A 23,220-nucleotide genomic window follows, 5' to 3' on the forward strand; every position below is an offset into this window, starting at 1 on the left:
ATATTTTCTGAGTGGTTAGATAGTGATTTTTTCCTTTCTGTCTCGTGTCATTGTCTTCATCCACTGATACGTATTGCTACATCTCAGCATTAAGGCTCTAGAAAATTTTTCGTTGTAGCTTTATGCGCCTGTGAATACTGCAAAATCGACAAAAACATTGCCTCCCTTACATCTATGTGGTTTCTGACTGCTGGGTAAACACGTAATTTGTTACTGTCACTGCGCAGCGATACGGTCATATATAACTCAGTGTTAAGGCGTAGAACTGGGCTTACATAGTGCGAAGACATACACTCCTGGAAATTGAAATAAGAACACCGTGAATTCATTGTCCCAGGAAGGGGAAACTTTATTGACACATTCCTGGGGTCAGATACATCACATGATCACACTGACAGAACCACAGGAACATAGACACAGGCAACAGAGCATGCACAATGTCGGCACTAGTACAGTGTATATCCACCTTTCGCAGCAATGCAGGCTGCTATTCTCCCATGGAGACGATCGTAGAGATGCTGGATGTAGTCCTGTGGAACGGCTTGCCATGCCATTTCCACCTGGCGCCTCAGTTGGACCAGCGTTCGTGCTGGACGTGCAGACCGCGTGAGACGACGCTTCATCCAGTCCCAAACATGCTCAATGGGGGACAGATCCGGAGATCTTGCTGGCCAGGGTAGTTGACTTACACCTTCTAGAGCACGTTGGGTGGCACGGGATACATGCGGACGTGCATTGTCCTGTTGGAACAGCAAGTTCTCTTGCCGGTCTAGGAATGGTAGAACGATGGGTTCGATGACGGTTTGGATGTACCGTGCACTATTCAGTGTCCCCTCGACGATCACCAGTGGTGTACGGCCAGTGTAGGAGATCGCTCCCCACACCATGATGCCGGGTGTTGGCCCTGTGTGCCTCAGTCGTATGCAGTCCTGATTGTGGCGCTCACCTGCACGGCGCCAAACACGCATACGACCATCATTGGCACCAAGGCAGAAGCGACTCTCATCGCTGAAGACGACACGTCTCCATTCGTCCTTCCATTCACGCCTGTCGCGACACCACTGGAGGCGGGCTGCACAATGTTGGGGCGTGAGCGGAAGACGGCCTAACGGTGTGCGGGACCGTAGCCCAGCTTCATGGAGACGGTTGCGAATGGTCCTCGCCGATAACCCAGGAGCAACAGTGTCCCTAATTTGCTGGGAAGTGGCGGTGCGGTCCCCTACGGCACTGCGTAGGATCCTACGGTCTTGGTGTGCATCCGTGCGTCGCTGCGGTCCGGTCCCAGGTCGACGGGCACGTGCACCTTCCGCCGACCACTGGCGACAACATCGATGTACTGTGGAGACCTCACGCCCCACGTGTTGAGCAATTCGGCGGTACGTCCACCCGGCCTCCCGCATGCCCACTATACGCCCTCGCTCAAAGTCCGTCAACTGCACATACGGTTCACGTCCACGCTGTCGCGGCATGCTACCAGTGTTAAAGACTGCGATGGAGCTTCGTATGCCACGGCAAACTGGCTGACACTGACGGCGGCGGTGCACAAATGCTGCGCAGCTAGCGCCATTCGACGGCCAACACCGCGGTTCCTGGTGTGTCCGCTGTGCCGTGCGTGTGATCATTGCTTGTACAGCCCTCTCGCAGTGTCCGGAGCAAGTATGGTGGGTCTGACACACCGGTGTCAATTTGTTCTTTTTTCCATTTCCAGGAGTGTATAATGAAGAGCCAAAGAAATCGGACACCTGTCTAACATCGCCTAGGGCCTCCACGAGCACACAGAAGTGCCGCAGCACGACGTGGCATGGACTAAACTAACGTCTGAAGTATAGCTGGAGGGAACTGACACCATGAATCCTGCAGGGCTGCTCATAAATCCGTAAGAGAACGAGGGGGTGGAGATCTCTTCTGAACAGCACGTTGCAAGACACCCCACATATCCTCAATAATGTTCATTCTGGGGACTTTCATGGCGATCGAAAGCCTATAAACTGAGAAGAGTATTCCTGGAGCCACTCTGTAGCAAATCTGGACATGGGGGGTGTCGCATTGTCCTGCTGTAATTGCCCGGATCCGTCGGAATGCACAATGGAATGCAGGTGATCAGACAGGATGATTACGTCCGCGTCGCTGTCAGAGTCGTATTTAGACGTATCAAGGGTCCCACATCACTCCAAATGCACACATCCCACACCATTACAGAGCCTCCGTCAACTTGAACAGTCTCCTGCTGACACGCAGGGTCCATGGATTACTCGTCCATCCGCTCGATACAATTTGAAACAAGACTCGTCCGACCAGGCAACATGTTTCCAGTCATCAACAGCCCAATTTCGATATAGACGGGCCCAGGCGAGGCGTAAAGGTTTGTGTCGTTAAGTCATCAAGGGTACACAACTGGGCCTTCGGCTCCGAAAGCACATATCGATGATGTTTGGTTGAATGGTTCGCACGCTGACACTTGTTGATGACCCAGCACTGAAATCTGCAGCAATTTGCGGAAGGGTTGTACTTCTGTCATTTTGAACGATTCTCTTCAGTCGTCATTGGTACCGTTCTTGCAGGATCATTTTCCGGCCGCAGCGATATCGGAGATTGATATTTTACAGGATTCCTGACATTCACGGTACACTCGTGAAACGGTCTTACGGGATAATTCCCACTTCATCGCTACTTCGGAGATGCTGCGTCTCATTGCTCGTGTGCCGGCTATAACAATATGTTCAAACTCACTTAAATCGAGATAACCTGTCATTGTGGCAGCAGTAACCAATCTGACAATTGCGCCAGACACTTGTTGCCTTATACGTATAGGCGTTGCCGACCGCAGCGGCATATTCTGCGTGTTCACATATATCTGTATTTGAATACATAAAGCCTATACCAGTTTCCTTACTGCTCCAGTTTACATTGACCCGTTGGTTTAAAAGGCTCTGAGCACTATGGTACTTAACATCTTAGGTCATCAGTCCCCTAGAACTTAGAACTACTTATACGTAACTAACGTAAGGACTTCACACACATCCATGCCCGAGGCAGGATTCGAACCTGCGACCGTAGTAGTCGCGCGGTTCCGGACTGAAGCGCCTAGAGCCGCTCGGCCACCGAGGCCGGCTGACCTGTTGGTAACTTCTCACTTTCCACAAATAGCATGCCGCAATGTCACCATGTTCCTGCATGAATTACACGATTTTATATCAGCAAGGTGTAAGAATGAGCATGACGACGCTAGAACACATACAGAATTCTAATATTTTCAGTGCTCAACAGTCGTTTGTATAAAAACGGAGAATTTTTGTTTTAGTAAAATCTTAGATTGTGGCTAACGAAGTGAAAAATAATTTTGTCGCCTGATGACGAGATAATGCCATTGAAATAGGTTTTAATAAAGAATAAAATACATAAACCGCACAAACAGTCGATTTGTTGATGCGTCCGGCTGCGACTGTCTTTACTAGTGTTGCCGTCGTGAGGTATGAACTTTTGCAGCAGACGACATCACAATGCGGAGTTTCAATGACGACTTTCCTTACACTTCTGTACTACGTGAGGTTTTCTTAAGACGACGCTGCTGCTGGATATGGAAATCCTGGTGCTGGCAAATGAAGGTGGCAAAAGATGTCTTATACCCAATAAGACACTGCGAGCTACTATGCAATGGTCTAAGGAATTTCTTGGCCAGATCCAAATTCTTGTTTCCATCTGCGGAGTATACCTTCTACAACTACATCTACACCTGCGTAGTTACTATGCTACCCACAATAAAGATACTGGCAGAGAGTTCAATGAACCACCTTCAAGGTGTCTGTACCGTTCCACTCTCGAACGGTTCAAATGGTTCAAATGGCTCTGAGCACTATGGGACTCAACTGCTCAGGTCATTAGTCCCCTAGAACTTAGAACTAGTTAAACCTAACTAACCTAAGGACATCACAAACATCCATGCCCGAGGCAGGATTCGAACCTGCGACCGTAGCGGTCTTGCGGTTCCAGACTGCAGCGCCTTTAACCGCACGGCCACTTCGGCCGGCTCTCGAACGGTGAGCGGGACTTAAATTTATCTGTGCGAGCCCTGATTTCTCTTGTTTTATCGTAATGATAATTTCTCCCTTTGTAGATGGGTGCCAACAGAATGTTTTCGCAATCGGAGGAGAACATTGGTTATTGAAATTTCATGAGAAGATCCCGTCGCTACGAGAAACGCTTTGTTTTAATGATTGCCACTCCATTTAATCTATCATGTGTAGCCCTGTCTCCCCTAATTCGCGATAAGAAGTTGTCCATTACACACTCTGAATTGTTACAGTTCTGCTTCTCCAACAAATTCATTCGACGATGACATAATTGCCAAGAATATTTTAAGAAGTGTGACAGTTCCAGAAGGCTTAAGAAGCTATCGATGGTCTGGCTCCATCGATGGGCCGGCTCTGTTTTGTCTGTGGGTACTGAAAGTAGTCACTTGCTAGTAGTCACTAAGTGTTTCCAGCATTGTCAAAGAATTGCCATGTTTGTGGTGACTTGTTCTAGAAATTCACAAAGCACAAGGGAAACTAGGTAAGATTTGCAATATGTTCTTGTAATTGACTAGTGTTAATGGCTGAAACGTCGTAGTGATATGGTAATAGTGCAGCCATGTCCTTGGAAAACACGAGCAATTTACTTCATTTTGTCATACTAACAACATAAAGACTTGGGGTTGTTCAGCGATACCTTGAATGAGCCACATCGAATTCGTCTAATACACACACCAAAAAAAGTTTTGCATCACCCGGGTTCCCAGAACTCCTGAAGATAGAAATTGAATGTGGTTGTTTAATTATAGACAAGCCCCTTTGACTGCTCACTAAACCCGCCCACTGATGTTAACAACCATGATGGAGCAGCGAACAGTTCCAGTCATTTCAACAAGGAAGGAAGTACACGGCTCGTGTTGTCTGTAGTTCAATTATCCCTAGACGGTCAATACTGCGGTTCGATCGTGTCCGCATTGTTACTTTGTGCCAGAAAGGGGTCTCAACAAAGGAAGGGTCCAGGCGTCTCGGAGTGAACCAAAGCGATATTGTTCGGAAATGGAGGAGATACAGAGAGACGGGAACTGTCGATGACATACCTCACTCAGGGCGCCCAAGGCCTACTACTGCAGTGTATGATCGTTACCTACGGATTATGGGTCTGAGGAACCCTGACAGCAACGCCACCACGTTGAATAATGCGTTTCGTGCAGCCACAGTACGTCATGTTAGGACTCAAACAGTGCGCAGTAGGCTGCATGATATGCGACGTCACTCCAGACGTCCATGGCGAGGTCGATCTTTGCAACCACAACACCATTGAGCGCCGTACAGATGGGCCGAACAACATGCCGAAAGGACCGCTCAGGATTGGAATCACTTTATCTTCACCGATGAGTGTCGCATATGCCTTCAACCAGACAATCGTCGGAGATGTGTTTGGAGGCAACCCGGTCAGGCTGAGCGCATTAGACATACTGTCCAGCGAGTGCAGCAAGGTGGAGGTTCCCTGCTGTTTGAGGTAGCATTATGTGGGGCCGACGTACGCCGCAGGTGGTCATGGAACGATTGTACGATACGTGAATGTCATCCTCCGACCGATTGTGCAACCACATCGGCAGCATATCGGCGAGGCATTCGTCTTCATGGACGACAATTCGAGCCCCCATCGCGCACATCTTGTGAATGACTTCCTTTAGGATAACGACATCGCTCGTCTAGAGCGACCAGCATGTTCTCCACACATGAACCCTATTGAACATGCCTGGGATAGATTGAAAAGGGCTGTTTATGGACGACGTGACCCAGCAACCACTCTGAGGGATCTACACAGAATCGCCGTTGAGGAGTAGGACAATCTGGAACAACAGTGCCTTGATGAACTTGTGGATAGTATGCCACGACTAATACAGGCATGCATCAGTGCAAGAGGACATGCTACTGGGCATTAGAGGTACCGGTGTGTACATCAATCTGGACCACCACCTCTGAAAGTATCTCTATATGGTTGTACATTATGCAATGTGTGGTTTTCATGAGCAGTAAAAAGGGCGGAAATGGTGTTTATGTTGATCTCTATTCCAAGTTTCTGTACAGGTTCTGGTGCTCTCGGAACCGTTGTGATGCAGAACTTTTTTTGATGTGTGTATAAGGTCTAAGCAGCCCATTACGAACAAAATTTAAGTTCTCAATAGTTTGTAAGAGGTTTCACAATTAGTTAAATTGTTTTTATTGAAAGTCCTAAGGAGTCGACATTCCTTCTTTTATGCGTTTTGGTTTCGAATACATGTTATTCAGTTTCAGATTCCAACAATGAACTATTAAAAATAATAAAAAAATGAAATTTATTGACACTTTCTTAGATGTGTGTAGTATTTAACAGCCCTTTGACGGAAATTGTGTGGCCGAATGAAGGAAACCAGTCCCCTTGATTACGCCAAAGACATATGTTTCAATTTTTTAAACATTTCATCAACAGTGAATATTTATGTCCTCTGTGTCTACCATATGGAAATTCAAAAGAAAATGTTCAAGTACAGAGACAATAAAATATTTAATACAATAGCCAAGGATGGTATTATGTACTAGCTTAGCGTCCGCCGTTTCACTCGTGTAGAATACATCACTGCAGAGAGTTCTTAGTTTTTATCTAATCGAATTGTTATGTTGTTCACGAATTGCAACACCTTCTGAGCTTTTCACGCTACTTAAGGCTATATAAACATGGTCTTTTCCGAAAGCACTTATAATCTAAAGGCGATTCTGTTACCTGGAGGCCATGCCTTTTGTTGTCTTATGGAGATATTTCTATAACAACTTTCATCCCCTAACAAATATTCCTTTACATCTGACCGAGAAGTGAAATGCCTATCTTGATAACTCAGCTTCAAAATTTTTTTAATGTGATGAAATATTTTGTTAAAAATTTTCATCGCCTATTGCACTACTTTGGGGTTTGAAATTCCAGAAATACTGAGACACGTATTTTTGTTATTTCTAACTCAGAAGTCAAACACCAGTTGCCACAGATAAAGCCTTAAAAATCCTTAAGTAGTTCTTTAGTAATTACTTATTTTCAAAAAAAAACTTTCACTCACTATTTCACCCCCTCCCCCTAGTGGTTCAATTTCAAAACGTTGTAAAACACATATGGTTCATTTTGCGACTCAGAAACCAAATACCAGTTTTCGTAGTTCTAGCTTCAAAATTCCCTTGGTAACGACATACTTTCAGGAAGTTTTTCATCCTCTGTTTCACTCCCTTGTAAGCGGAATCTCTAAAAGTCGCTTCTGAAACGACGCCTACAGTATAAGTTTCACACATCCTCCAAATTTCAAGTTTCTGCCCGTAGCGGTTTGGGCTGGGCCATGGTGAGTCAGTCAGTCAGTCAGTCAGTCAGGACATGGCCTGTTATTTCTTTAGGCGGCCCATCGACAACAATCTTCCCATAAAATGAGGCACTACTCTGACGTCGCGCTCGACCTCCACAAGGTGCTGACGGTAGCTGGTTTGGCGACTGCTGCAGGTGTTCTCCAAGCCGACGCTGCCGGTCGACCTGGAGATCCTGGTGCTGACGCCGCTGCAGGTGGCCGAGGGCGGCTCGGCGCCGGTGACGACACGCAACGTGGACGTGGTGCTGGACTTCCCCAAGTACGGCGTGCGCGACACGGGCGTGCTCTTCTTCGTGGTGGAGCCGCCCAGGCACGGCCGCCTGGAAGTGGACCGCCAGCCGCACGGCCAGGGCCAGCAGTCGCAGTCGCCGGCGCAGGCGCCGCTCGCCTTCACGCTGCTCGACATGACCAAGGACAAGGTGCGTACCCCCTCCCTAGCACGCTGCAGCGAACGTGGCGAGTACACCGCTCAAAACATTAGCCAGCCCTAAGACACCAGTACGGCAACGACCTGGCCGCAGTGGCTACACCGATTCCCGCAAGATCACCGAAGTTAAGTGCTGTCGGGCGTGGTCGGCACTTGGATGGGTGACCATCGAAGCCGCCATGCACTGTTGCCATTTTTCGGGATGCACTCAGCCTCGTGATGCCAGTTGAGGAACTACTCGATCGAATGGTAGAGGCTTCCGTCAAGAGTATCATCATAACGACTAGGAGAGCGGTGGGCTGACCCCACGCCTCTCCTATCCGCATCCTTCCCCTGAAGATATGACGGTCGGATGGTCCCGGTAGGCCACTCGTGGCCTGAAGACGGACTGCTAAGACACTAGTACCGTCCCTAGAGGCTGTAATTATTTCAATTCGACTAGGACAGACAGTCCATGAATCCCTTCGGGTATTTTTAATTATTCATTGCTGTTACATCTGAATTTGCCCTGATTCTGAGGTAGATTGTTACATTCTTCATCTCGCATATTTCTTTCAATGCTATATTTTATCTTTATAAATAAAAATTTTAATTTCGTTTATTAAAATCTTAAATCTCCCAAAGTTCTTCACCAATTGCTTTGAAATTTTGACAACAACGTTCCATTTGCATAACGCGACTTTTTATATACCTCCTCTTAATATACAAGGTATATAAATAAAAAACAATACGTAAAGGGGAAACATTATTACGTATGAACAGATACTGACTGTATATTTTTATTACATGTTGTTGTTGGTGTTGTGGTGGTGGTCTTCAGTTTAGTGACTGGTTTGATGTAGCTCTCCATCTCCATGCTACTCTACCCTGTGCAAGCTTCTTCATCTCCCAGTACCTGCAGCAACCTACATCCTTCTGAATCTGTTTAGTGTATTCATCTCTTGGTCTCCCTCTACGATTTTTACCCTCCACTCCGTCCTCCAATACTAAATTGGTGATCCCTTGATGCCTCAGAACATGTCCTACCAACCGATCCCTAGTCAAGTTGTGCCTCATACTCCTCTTCTCCCCAGTTATATTCAGTACCTCTTCATTAGTTATGTGATCTACCCATCTAATCTTCAGCATTCTTCTGTAGCACCACATTTCAACGGCTTCTATTCTCTTCTTCGCCAAACTTTTTATCGTCCATTTTTCGCTTCCATACGTGGCTACACTCCATACAAATACTTTCAGAAATGACTTCCTGACACTTAAATCTATACTCAATGTTAACAAATTTCTCTTCTTCAGAAACGCTTTCCTTGCCATTGCCAGTCTACATTTTATATCCTCTCTACTTCTACCATCATCAGTTATATTGCTCCCCAAATAGCAAAACTCCTTTACTACTTTAAGTGTCTCATTTCCTAATGTAATTCCCTCAGCATCACCCGAGTTCACTTGACTACATTCCATTATCCTTGTTTTGATTTTGCTGTTGTTCATCTTATATCCTCCTTTGAAGACACTGTCCATTCCGTTCAACTGCTCTTCCAAGTCCTTTGCTGTCTCTGACAGAATTGCAATGTCATCGGCGAACCTTAAAGTTTTTATTTCTTCTCCATGGATTTTAATACCTATTCCGAATTTTTCTTTTGTTTCCTTTACTGCTTGCTCAATACACAGATTGAATAACATCGGGGATAGGCTACAACCCTGTCTCACTCCCTTCGCAACCACTACTTCCCTTTCATGTCCCTCGACATATGGGCTATATCTTCTTAATATAAGAAACGTTGTCAGCTAACAGGAAAGTTGTATTGTGCCTTATCGGCTAATGATTACAGTATTACTACGATTACAATATTACTACAGAGACCGAACTTGCAATAACAATAAACAAAGCGCAATGTCAGTGGGTGAGGGGGTGGTGGGACATAAAAGGTGGAAAAGGAGGAAATGCACAGTGGCAGGGGGAAGAAGGTAAGAGGGAGTGATAACGAGAAGATGGACTTACTCTTACGGAAAAAGAGTCCAACACCAAGAAGTAACTAATGTAGAATATTGAACTCTCGCGAATACATTTCCCTACTTAACATATTTAACTGATTAAAGTTTGAGCACCACAGGTTAATGTTGTTGTTGTTGTTGTCTTCAGTCCTGAGACTGGTTTGATGCAGCTCTCCATGCTACTCTATCCTGTGCAAGCTTTTTCATCTCCCAGTACCTACTGCAACCTACATCCTTCTGAATCTGCTTAGTGTATTCATCTCTTGGTCTCCCTCTACGATTTTTACCCTCCACGCTGCCCTCCAATACTAAATTGGTGATCCCTTGATGCCTCAGAACATGTCCTACCAACGGATCCCTTCTTCTGGTCAAGTTGTGCCACAAACTTCTCTTCTCCCCAATCCTATTCAATACTTCCTCATTAGTTATGTGATCTACCCATCTAATCTTCAGCATTCTTCTGTAGCACCACATTTCGAAAGCTTCTATTCTCTTCTTGTCCAAACTATTTATCGTCCATGTTTCACTTCCATACATGGCTACACTCCATACGAATACTTTCAGAAATGACTTCCTGACACTTAAATCAATACTGGATGTTAACAAATTTCTCTTCTTCAGAAACGCTTTCCTTGCCATTGCCAGCCTACATTTTATATCCTCTCTACTTCGACCATCATCAGTTATTTTGCTCCCCAAATAGCAAAACTCCTTTACTACTTTAAGTGCCTCATTTCCTAATCTAATTCCCTCAGCATCACCCGACTTAATTAGACTACATTCCATTATCCTTGTTTTGCTTTTGTTGATGTTCATCTTATATCCTCCTTTCAAGACACTGACCATTCCATTCAACTGCTCTTCCAAGTCCTTTGCTGTCTCTGACAGAATTACAATGTCATCGGCGAACCTCAAAGTTTTTATTTCTTCTCCATGAATTTTAATACTTACTCCGAATTTTTCTTTTGTCTCCTTTACTGCTTGCTCAATATACAGATTGAACAACATCGGGGAGAGGCTACAACCCTGTCTTACTCCCTTCCCAACCACTGCTTCCCTTTCATGTCCCTCGACTCTTATAACTGCCATCTGGTTTCTGTACGAATTGTAAATAGCCTTTCGCTCACTGTATTTTACCCCTGCCACCTTTAGAATTTGAAAGAGAGTATTCCAGTCAACATTGTCAAAAGCTTTCTCTAAGTCTACAAATGCTAGAAACGTAGGTTTGCCTTTCCTTAATCTTTCTTCTAAGATAAGTCGTAAGGTCAGTATTGCCTCACGTGTTCCAGTGTTTCTACGGAATCCAAACTGATCTTCCCCGAGGTTGGCTTCTACTAGTTTTTCCATTCGTCTGTAAAGAATTCGTGTTAGTATTTTGCAGCTGTGACTTATTAAGCTGATAGTTCGGTAATTTTCACATCTGTCAACACCTGCTTTCTTTGGGATTGGAATTATTATATTCTTCTTGAAGTCTGAGGGTATTTCGCCTGTTTCATACATCTTGCTCACCAGATGGTAGAGTTTTGTCAGGACTGGCTCTCCCACGGCCGTCAGTAGTTCCAATGGAATATTGTCTACTCCCGGGGCCTTGTTTCGACTCAGGTCTTTCAGTGCTCTGTCAAACTCTTCACGCAGTATCATATCTCCCATTTCATCTTCATCTACATCCTCTTCCATTTCCATAATATTGTCCTCAAGTACCTCGCCCTTGTATAGACCCTCTATATACTACTTCCACCTTTCTGCTTTCCCTTCTTTGCTTAGAACTGGGTTTCCATCTGAGCTCTTGATATTCATACAAGTCGTTCTCTTATCTCCAAAGGTCTCTTTATTTTTCCTGTAGGCGGTATCTATCTTACCCCTAGTGAGATAGGCCTCTACATCCTTACATTTGTCCTCTAGCCATCCCTGCTTAGCCATTTTGCACTTCCTGTCGATCTCATTTTTGAGACGTTTGTATTCCTTTATGCCTGTTTCACTCACTGCATTTTTATATTTTCTCCTTTCATCAATTAAATTCAATATTTCTTCTGTTAGCCAAGGATTTCTACTAGCCCTCGTCTTTTTACCTACTTGATCCTCTGCTGCCTTCACTACTTCATCCCTCAAAGCTACCCATTCTTCTTCTACTGTATTTATTTCCCCCATTCCTGTCAATTGCTCCCTTATGCTCTCCCTGAATCTCTGTACAACCTCTGGTTCTTTTAGTTTATCCAGGTCCCATCTCCTTAAATTCCCACCTTTTTGCAGTTTCTTCAGTTTTAATCTACAGGTCATAACCAATAGATTGTGGTCAGAGTCCACATCTGCCCCTGGAAATGTCTTACAATTTAAAACCTGGTTCCTAAATCTCTGTCTTACCATTATATAATCTATCTGATACCTTTTAGTATCTCCAGGGTTCTTCCATGTATATGTTAATGTAAGGTTAATGTAAGCACGAGAAAAGCCAATGCAAATGTGAAGTGCCAGTACATTAATATCCGGCGCAACCACCAGAATCTTGAATACAAGCATGCAAACATTGTACAGGTGCCGCATTTGAGTTTGTGCAATGAAGTTCCATACCTGTTGCACTTGCAGGGACCGTTCATCTTGGTTTTGGATGACGCTGTAGTTGTCGTCCGATATGTGCTCGATTGGAGACAGATCAGGTGATCGAGCAGGCCGTCAACATGTCGACACACTGTAGAGCATGTTGGTTTACAACAGCGGTATGTGGACTGGCGTTATCCTGTTGGAAACCATCCCATAGAATGCTGTTCATGAATGGTAGCACATCAAGTCGAATCGCCAGACTGACGTATAATTTTGCGTTCAAGGTGTGTGGGATAGTCAACAGAGCGCTGCTGCGGTCATACGAAATCGACACCAGACCATAACTCCAGATGTAGGTCCACTGTGTCCAGCACGCAGACAGGTTGGTCGCAGGCCCTCAGCTGGCCTCCTCTTAAGCAACACACGGCCTTCACTGGTACCGAAACACAACCAGCTTTTATCAGAAAACACAACTGACCTTCACCCTGTGTACCAAGTATTTTTCGCTTTTCAGCACTAAGTCGCAAATGGCTGTGTTCTCGGGTTAGTGTAATGCACGGCATTGGGCTACTGGTTCGGAGCTGTCCTCAAAGTAATAGATTTGTAACTGTTCGATGTGTCACTGTGGCTCCAACTGCGGCTCAATTTGCTGCTGCACGTGCATTACGACGCGCAGAGTCATCCGCCGAACACCATGGTCTTCCCTCTCGGTAGTGTCACTTGGCCGTCAGGAGCCCGCTCTTCTTGCAACGGTACATTCCTGTGACCACCTCCTCCAGTAGTCATTACAAGGGCTACATTTCTGTCAAGTCTTCCTGCAATATCGCAGAAGGTATATCCAGCTCTACGTAGCCCTATTACACAGCTTCCTTCAACCTCTGGTGCCTTCGCCGTATTAAAGGCACTCTTGTCTATCATCATCTTACCACGACCTATCTCATAGGTAGCTGATGCTCACGACATTTCGGTGCGTATTTAAAGTAAACATTATACGCATCCTCATTGTGGAGCTATTAGCGCCACTCTTTGCGACTGGTGCGAAATTTTAATAGGCATCATCTTTCACGCCTGCCAACTACCGTTCATGTCGCACAACTCCTTCGTGCTGTTGCGAATTTGTCTACCGTCACTGTATTTATGCATAGAGTAAAACACAGCATGTCATGCAACTTTACTTCGTTCATAAATAAGTTTTGCAGCAACGCAGCAGATGACTCAGCCGTCAGTTTTCTGCTTTCCTTAAGTCAAACATACATGCGAACCCAGTTCTCTGCGCGGTAGGGCGAAAAATTCGTTTCAATTATTTCAAATTATACAGAAGACCGGTAAACAAATCCTCCACTAGATAGAAAGGTATTTAGAACTAAATAAAGAGCATAAAGTCATGGTCACGCCTTTTTTTAATGAGATTCAGAAATTGCTTGCTGATGAATACACAAAAATTCGGAATACCTCTAAAGATATTTGAGGGGCGCTTTTCGAAATGCAAAAACATTTTCAGACTTCCAGTTTCTGCTTCACTGAGATTACCAGTCATGATTCACACTTTTAATTCATTACAAATTCTTCGAATAATGGAAAGTGACTGAGTAAATCAGTTTTATTTCATTAAAAATTGTTCGAACAATGGAGAGTGAGTTACTCAGCTTCGAAGTATCCCATAAATGTAAGCAATAACGAAAAGACAGCCATCTACATCTACATGATTACTCTGCTATTCACAATAAAGTGCCTGGCAGAGGGTTCAATGAACCACCTTCAAGCAGGTCTCTCTACCGTTCCACTCTCGATCGGCACGCGGGAAAAACGACCACTTAAATTTTTCTGTGCGAGCCCTGATTTCTCTTATTTTATCGTGGTGATCACTTCTCCCTATGTAGGTGGGTGCCAACAGAATATTTTCGCAATCGGAGGAGAAAACTGGTGATTGAAATTTCATGAGAAGATCTCTTCGCAACGAAAAACGCTTTTGTTTTAATAATTGCCACTCTAATTCACGTATCATGTCTGTGAAACTATCTCCCCTATTTCATAATAATACAAAACGAGCTGCCCTTATTTGTACTTTTTCGTTGTCATCCGTCAGTCCCACCTGATGCGGATCCCACACAGCACAGCAATACTCCAGAACAGGGCGGACAAGCGTCGTGCAAGCAGTCTCTTTAGTAGACCTGTTGCTCCTTCTAAGTGTTCTGCCAATGAATCGCAGTCTTTGGTTTGCTCTACCCACAATATTATCTATGTGATCGTTCCAATTTAGGTTATTCGTAATTATAATCCCTAAGTATTTAGTTGAATTTACAGCCTTCAAATTTGTGTGACTTTTCGCATAATCGAAATTTAGCTGATTTAGTACTCATGTGAATAACTTCACACTTTTCTTTATTCCGAATGAGGCTGTGCTGCGATACAATGTTTTTAACCTACAGTTTTGCTGCAGTCGTTTCACAGCAACTTCATAATGAATCCAAAATATGTGTTTCATTTTTTATGCTTGAAGTAAAACGTTTTCCGAAAAAGAACTTCGGCAACTTTGCTTCTTTTACATATGGTACGTTCTTTCAGCATCGCAGCAAACGACTCAGTTTCCAGCTTTGTGCATTCCTTGAATGAAATTTAAATCTGGACACGATTATTTGCGTGGTATGGCAAAGAAGTCTGCCATAAAAGAATTCTGGCAGTGTCTCAACAACGCATTGCACTGCGTATGGTTCACAAGAGGAATGTTGTAAGACGAGCTAAACGGGTATGTCATCCATGTCTCTTCTTTTTTTTCTTTTATTTGTACCACATCAGCCAGCTTCCGATACATGCACTATGTGATCAAAAGTATTCTGACACCAACCAGAAAACTTTTTCATATTAGGGTCATTGTGCTACCGCTTACTGCTAAGTACTCCATATTAGCGACCTCAGTAGTCATTAGTCATCGTGAGAGAGCAGAATGGGGCACTCCGTGGAACTCACTGACTTCGGACGGGGTCAGGTGATTGGGCGTCCTTGTGTAATACGTCTATATGTGAGATTTTCACGCTCCTAAACATCCATAGGTTCACTGTTCCCGATGTGATAGTGAAGTGGAAACGCGGAGGGAAACACAGGTACAAAAGCATACAGGCCGACCTCGTCTGTTGAATGACAGATCGCCGACAGTTGAAGAGGGTCGTAATGTGTAATAGGCAGACATCTATGCAAACCATCACCCAGGTATTCCGAACTGCGTCAGGATCCTCTGCAAATGCTATGGCAGTTAGGCGGGAGGTAGTAAAACTTGGAATTCATCTTCGAGCGGCTGCTCATAAGCCACACATCACGTTGGTAATAGTCAAACGACGCCTCGCTTGATGTGAGAAGCGTAAACATTGAACGACTGAACAGTGTAAAACCTTGTACACAATGATGCGATCCGATGGCAGAGTGTGGGTATGGCTAATGACCGATCAACTTCATCTGTCAGCGTGTGTAGTGCCAACAGTAAAATTCGGAGGCGGTGGTGGTGTGGTCGTCTTTTTCATGGAGGGGGCTTGCACCTCTTTTTTTTGTGTGGCACTATCACAGCACAGGGATGCACTGATGTTTTAAGCACCTTCTTGCTTCCCACTGTTGAAGAGCAATTCGAGGATGGCGATTGCATTTTTCAACACGATCTAGCACCTGTTCATAATGCATGGCCTGTGGTGGAGTGGTTACACGACAGTAAAATCCCTTTGATGGACTGGCCTGCACAGAGTCCTGACCTGAATCCTATAGAACTCCTTCGGGATGTTTTGGAACGTCGACTTCGTTCAAATGGTTCAAATGGCTCTAAGCACTGTGGGACTTAACATTGGAGGTCATCAGTCCCCTAGACTTAGAACTATTTAAACCTAACTAACCTAAGGACATCACACACATCCATTCCCGAGGCAGGATTCGAATCCGCGACCGCAGCAGCAACGCGGTTCCGGACTGAAGCGCCTAGAACCGCTAGGCCATGGCGGCCGGCGCCGACTTCCTACCAGGCCTCACCGACAGACATCAATGCCTCTCCTCAGTGCAGCACTCCGTGAAGAATGGGCTGCCATTTCCCTAATAAACCTTCCAGTACCTGATTGAACGTATGACTGCGACAGTGGAAGCTGTCATAAAGGCTAAAGGTGGACCAACACCATACTGAATTCCAGAATTACCGATGGAGGGCGCCACGAACTTGTAAGTCATTTTCAGCCAGGTGTCTGGATATTTTTGATCACATAGTGTATTGAATAACTCACACACACATACACCCATGATTCGCATACAACATTTACCTTGTGTTGTACACGTATTACTTACGGTGTGTTCCTACCACTGTCATGAGATGCCACGACATATGGCATTTCAGTATCGAGCAGTAACCATTCATGCCTCCAGACAACCTTCCTGCTGTGAGCTGCTTTCAGGGTGTAACTAATATGAAAGTGATGACATTCACTTACTTAACACTGTTCTCTGAATTTTATTCTCGGCTCCCAAACTAAATTCGTTACACCAGTCAAGTTGTCTTATCGTAGATACTTAATGCTACCCGTGTGGAACCGGAAAGTGCCGCTAGTAATATATGATATTAAATATCTACAGCATAATCCTACAATCTTATCAACAGGAAACTGTAGAAATTAAAGAAAGTGACAAGAGTCAAGTAAAATTAAAATCAAAACCAACTACTACGGGACACCCTGTCCCTATTCCATTGCAACGCTCATCAGCAATCTTGGAACTTCTGAAGATTGCTTATCATGCATTCCTCTGCGTCTATGTTTAACCCTAATCACACTACTGCCACGTCAGCCTACCTATCCCGGCAGCGCTGGAGCCTCCACATTGACATTTGGTTCCCTATGACTAATGTTTTGTACCAGTTTAAACAATAGTGCTCTCTACATATCTTTATGTTTAAATTAACCATTTCAATCGATAGTGAATGTTACTGACATATGCCTCGACATAATTCAGCATTATAACTAACATCTACATCCATTAGTGTGGTCCCAACATGACCATTAGACCAATCGCCTAAAAGAACCTTCCTGCTGCTGATAGTGTCCAATACTTATCTTAATTTCTCATCATGCTCATCGTTGGCATTGACTTTATCATAATGTGATGGAGCGTACACTCGAATTACAACTACCTTATAAACTTTCACTTCAAGCTTTACTTTTATAGCACGCTCATCTTCTGCATTCCAATTCTTATAATTTTTTGCTAAGGTTCTCTTGATAACTATAGGAACTCCACCCTTTGCTTGTTTGTCTTTATGGATACCTGTCTAATAATTGAATATCAACCGTCAGCTTTTCGCTTCCTTTCCCCTTCCGTTTCTACTTAGTGGTTTGGAAATGCGATGTGTATTCCAGGTATTACCTGATTATTCTTACAGACAAGCCGTCTTCAGATCCCTCTAAAAACTAAATAAAATGCCACTTAAGCACACTAAACTATTGACTTCATATGACATGTACAAAGTCAAATATACTTATTCTCGATGCGACATTGGAGTCATACTCAGGGCATCCTATGTAGTGTGACTGTTGACTCATGTTCATCAACTACTTTATGAATTGTTGACGCATGTGCTACCTACGTTTTCACATGTCGAGGCTTCTTGATGCTAAAATTGATGCGTTACTTCGTACCCAGGATGAAAATGTGTTCCTCTGTAAGTGCTATATGATACTGATGTACTTAAACGACATTTTTCCTTTGGAAATGGATTGTTTGTCATCTGAAAACAGTAATATTTATAAAGACTTAGCGATCCAAGGCTGTTAAATAAAAACCTGTATTTCTGCCTTACTTATTCCTCACTGGCCACCACAATAGTGCGCAATTTCTGGGAAATGGATAAATTTTGGACAGCGTTTAGTACACTGAACTTGTGGATGCAAATCCTTGGCCAAGCATATAGATTGACGTCATCTGTAATTTTTCTAAGCCGATTTTAACGAATGCATGTAAGTAAAATGTAGACTTTTCACTGCCAGAAATGTCAAACAAATGAAAATGTTCCAGGTTATTATGCCGAATGAATTTCATGTTGAAATCGAAATTTCATCCCCGTCTACCAAGATAAAATCTTCAAATGCAGTTGGTCTAAGGCACTGCAGTCATGGACTGTGCGGCTGGTACTGGCAGAGGTTCGAGTCCCCCCTTGGGGTTGGGTCTGTGTGTTTATACTTAGGATAATTTAGGTTAAGTAGTGTGTAAGCATAGGGACTAATGACTTTAGCAGTTAAGTCCCATAAGATTTCACACACATTTGAAGATTTTTTTTCAAATGCAGTTGTAGCTTTTTTTGAAGGTTCTATGCACACCTTGGCTCGCTACTGAGTCAGCGCTGAGCGAGTATGTACATAAAAAAAAGCTGTAACCCTCCTTGAATGGATCCTCCGCAGGACCAAGGTATGCTTTAATACGTCTGGATGCACGGACGGTCCCTTCTAAAACGGAGGTACGATCTCCTTTCCCTTCTCTTTCCTATCTGACATCTGGAAACAAATAAAACCATCGTCATTAGACCTTCAGACCCTTAACTTCCTTCCGTGTGCATTTTCTGTGGATTTTTCGTGTAGTTTAAACGAATTCATCGTCCAGTGCTTCGTCTCTTGTACAAATGTGAGGTCGTCATATACAGATCAGAGATTGGAAAGCCTTAGCTTCCTTTCCAAAAAACTTCGGGCTGGCGAAGCCTGTTGTTCACTTCCTTTACGCAAAAGATGAACACTCTTTCGATGGACAGTTTAAAGATTTTTACTTCTGTTGTCATTCGGACGACATTGCGTCTAGCAACGTGACCTACTAGGGCAAGAACCATAACTTTTTCCACTCAGCACTACGTAAGTTTAAGAACGCAGATCAACAAAGGCAGACGATTTATATGTGTTTCACCTGTACTTCGCTACTGGTGCATGAAAGTTATAAATCGATACTCCTTAACTGTAATGGGCCGTTCTTTCTAAATTTGTGCACTAATGAGCGATTAGGAACTCGCAGAACGTAAATCTTAGTAACAACACAATTTTACGAGGGTTGCCCAGTAAATAATGCCCCATATTTTTTTTCTCCAGAAGTATTTATTCCACAACAATCAAATTTACATATGTGAAAGACTGATGTTTTGTCTACTTGCTTTATTTTTCCACATAATCTCCTTCAAGTTCGACGGCCATTTTCCAGCGAGACACAAGAGCGTGTATTCCCTGCCGGTAAAAATCTTTGCCTACGGAGCCAGGTTGTCACTTCGTGAATCACTTCTTCGTCATCGGCAAAACGTGTTCCACGAATGAAATTCTTCATTGGCCCAAACAAGTGAAAGTCTGAAGGAGACAAATCGGGGCTGTAGGGTGGATGGGGTAACACTATCCAACCCAGTTTCGCGATGTGTTCACAAGTCCTCAAACTTGTGTGAGGACGAGCGTTATCATGCTGAATCAAAACATCCTGTGGGTTAACATGACGCCCAAGGCGCCGGAAGCGCTGCTTAAGTTTGTCTAATGTTTTGACATAAGCCTCTGAATTAATGGTACTGCCTTTTGGCATCACATCAATGAGAATTACGCCCTCGCAATCCCAAAACACAGTCATCATGACTTTTCCGGCTGAAGGAACTGTTTTGAATTTTTTCTTCTGTGGAGAATAAGCATGACGCCATTCCATCGATTGTCTTTTTGTTTCGGGCTCAAAATGATGCACCCAAGTTTTATCACCTGTCACAATCCGTGACGAAAAGGCCTCCCCGTCAACGTGAAAGCGTCGCAACAAATCGAAAGAAATGTCTTTTCTTTGGGATTTGTGATCGACAGTAAGACACCGAGGAACCCATCTTGCACACACTTTTGAGTATCCAAGCTGATTGATAATCACATCCACACTTCCTTTGCTTACTGACAACTCTAGTGCCAATTGTCGAGTCGTAACGCGTCGATCCCGTCGAATGAGAACATCAGCCCGCTGCAACATGTCAGGCGTGACAGCCGTGGGAGGCCTTCCCGACCGCGGCAAATCTCGGAGCTCCGCAGCACCGCCCTCTGATGCTTTCACCCTCTGTGCCCAGCGACTAACAGTACTCCTATCGACTGCAGATGTTCCGTAGACGTTGCACAAGCGTTTATGAATATTGCCCACGGTTTCTTCCTCTGCTACGAGAAATTCAATCACTGCACGTTGTTTCTGACGGATGTCACTTGCAGACGCCATTTTAGAACATTCCTACACCACCGCTCTCTGTCGGAGGAAATTTAAACTTTGCGTACACACGCGGGAAACTTCAAATAACTCGCACCTAAAGTGTCACATTTCTAATATTTTTTATTTCGGAGAAAAAAAATATGGGGCATTATTTACTGGGCAACCCTCGTATATGTTGTCGAATCGTAGATGTTTCTTTAAACGACTTCGTACGCCATCGGATGTACTGCGCCTTGTTGCGCTGTGGACGTGTGGCGCGGTGACAAAAGTATGTAAACAAAGCAGACACGGATGGGGGATCACCCTAGCAAAGATATGGGCTGCACATGGAGAAATTCACTGACAATGGAACCTCCCCATCGCACCCCCCTCAGATTTAGTTATAAGTTGGTACAGTGAATAGCCCTGAAAAACTGAACACAGAACAATCGAGAAAACAGGAAGAAGTTGTGTGTAACAATGAAAAAAATAAGCAAAATATACAAACTGAGTAGTCCATGGCCATATAGGCAACATCTAGGAGAATGTCACCTCAGGGGCGCCATGGTCCCGTGGTTAGCGTGAGCAGCTGCGGAACGAGAGGTCCTTGGTTCAAGTCTTCCCTCTAGTGAAAAGTTTAATCTTTTATTTTCAGACAATTATTATCTGACAAACTCCTATGTTTTCATCACTTTTTTGGGAGCGATTATCACATCCACAAGAAAACCTAAATCGGGCAAGGTAGAAGAATCTTTTTATCCATTGGCCAAGTGTACAAGTTAGGTGGGTCGACAACATAGTCCTGTCATGTGACGCAAATTCCGTCACCAGTGCCGTATAGAATATATCAGACGCGTTTTCTTGTGGAGGAATCGGTTGACCTATGACCCTGCAATCAAATGTTTTCGGTTCCCACTGGAGAGGCACGTCCTTTCTTCTACTAATCGCACGGTTTTGCGGTGCGGTCGCAAAACACAGACACTTAACTTATTACAGTGAACAGAGACGTCAATGAACGAACGGACAGATCATCACTTTGCGAAAATAAGGAAAGTAAACTTTTCTCTCGAGGGAGGACTTGAACCCAGGACTTCTCATTCCGCAGCTGCTCACGCTAACCACAGGACCACGGCGCTCCTGAGTTCAGATTATCCTAGATGTTGCCTATCATTTGCATGGACTACTCAGTTTGTAAATTTTGCTTATTTTTTTCATAGTTCCACACAACTTCTTCCTGTTTTCTCGATTGATCTGTGTTCAGTTTTTCAAGACCTATCCACTGTGCCAACTTATAACTAAATCTGAGGGGGTGCGATTGGGAGGTTCCCTTGTGAGATAAGTGATTTTGACAAAGGGCAGATCATCGTTATTGCACAGAACCTATGAACGAGTATCTCGAAAACGGCGAAGCTGTTCGAATGTTCACGTGCTACTGTAGTGAGCATCGAGGGAAAAAGGTAGGACAGTGAAACAATCACTAGGCGCTAAATGGCTAGACGTCCACGACTCTTCACAGAATGTAGTATTCGGATGCTTGTCTGCTCTGTAATTAGGATAGACAGTAATCTCTGGCATCTCTGCGCAAAGAGCACAATGCTGGTGCACGCAACAAATATTTCGGAGTACACCGTTCATCGTACAGTGTTGGACATGGAGCTCCACAGCAGACCACCCTTACGAGTTATATGTTGGACAAATGACATCGTCAATTACTGTTGCAGTGGACACGGGACCGTCGGAATGCGACTATCGATCAATGGAAACGTGTCGGCTCTACGGGTGAATAAAATTTTTGCTATGCTAGTCGATGGTCGTCTCTACAAACGCCGTCACCGAGGTGAACAGCGGCTCGAAACATACAGCGAGCAACGGACGCAGGCTAGTGGGAACAGTGTTATGCTAAGGGGGACATTCTCCTGCACTTTCACGGAACCTGTGGTACTAATCGAAAACACGCTGACAGCTGCGAGCCACCAGCATTCATTCATGCTTGATGTCTTCCCCAACGGGGATGTCATCTTTCAGTGTTTTGAGAAGCACTACAGTGAATTCACATTGAGGACTCGGCGACCAGATTCGCCTGACGTAACTCCTTTGGAACCCATCTGGGTCGGTACCGGACGTTACCACCTCGTATGCATATCTGCGGCCCATTGTTTACGCGAATTACATGATCTGTGCGTAGACATGTAATGCCACATACCCCCAAAAACCTACCAACAAACAGCCGGATCCCTGATACGTAGAATCAGTGATGTATTTCGTTCCAGGGATGGACAAACAAGCTATTAAGCTGGTGGTCATTATGTTTTGGTTCATCTCTGTGTAATAAAAATAATAATGCCAGTCAGTGTAAGCAGTGCCTACGTGGCAGGCTCGTATCGTCTTGGAAGAGAAACCGCTATCTCAACTCTGTATTTTCGCTGTCATTCTTCACTACACGCCTCTGTCTTTGTTTTCTTTTCTGTCTGAGCCTGACGCCAGCTCCTTTAGCCACGTCAAAACATCCGCTGATTGACAGCCCGCTGCTGTAATCGTCCGAGTCAGCAAACCATCAAACACCTTAAGAACGTCCAAACAACGAATAACAGTTAGCTTAAGGAAGTGGGAAGATTTATTCACCGAAGGCGGCTTCTAACGATATGACAAAATAAGCAGAGATGTGCTGAAGTGTGAT

General features: G+C 44.4%; 1 protein-coding gene across 1 annotated transcript in view; it reads left to right on the forward strand.

Moving 5' to 3' along the window:
* The window catches only part of LOC126482141 (chondroitin sulfate proteoglycan 4), a 660,554-nt gene that overhangs the window by 223,751 nt on the left and 413,583 nt on the right, over positions 1–23,220 (forward strand). Inside the window, exon 7 of the mRNA XM_050106118.1 lies at positions 7,534–7,818. Within this exon, the coding sequence (XP_049962075.1) occupies positions 7,534–7,818 (285 nt within the window). The remainder of the gene's footprint in view (positions 1–7,533; positions 7,819–23,220) is intronic.

This window comes from Schistocerca serialis, chromosome 5 (genome assembly GCF_023864345.2).
Source record: "Schistocerca serialis cubense isolate TAMUIC-IGC-003099 chromosome 5, iqSchSeri2.2, whole genome shotgun sequence".
In the NCBI taxonomy this organism is placed as follows: Eukaryota; Metazoa; Arthropoda; class Insecta; order Orthoptera; family Acrididae; genus Schistocerca; species Schistocerca serialis.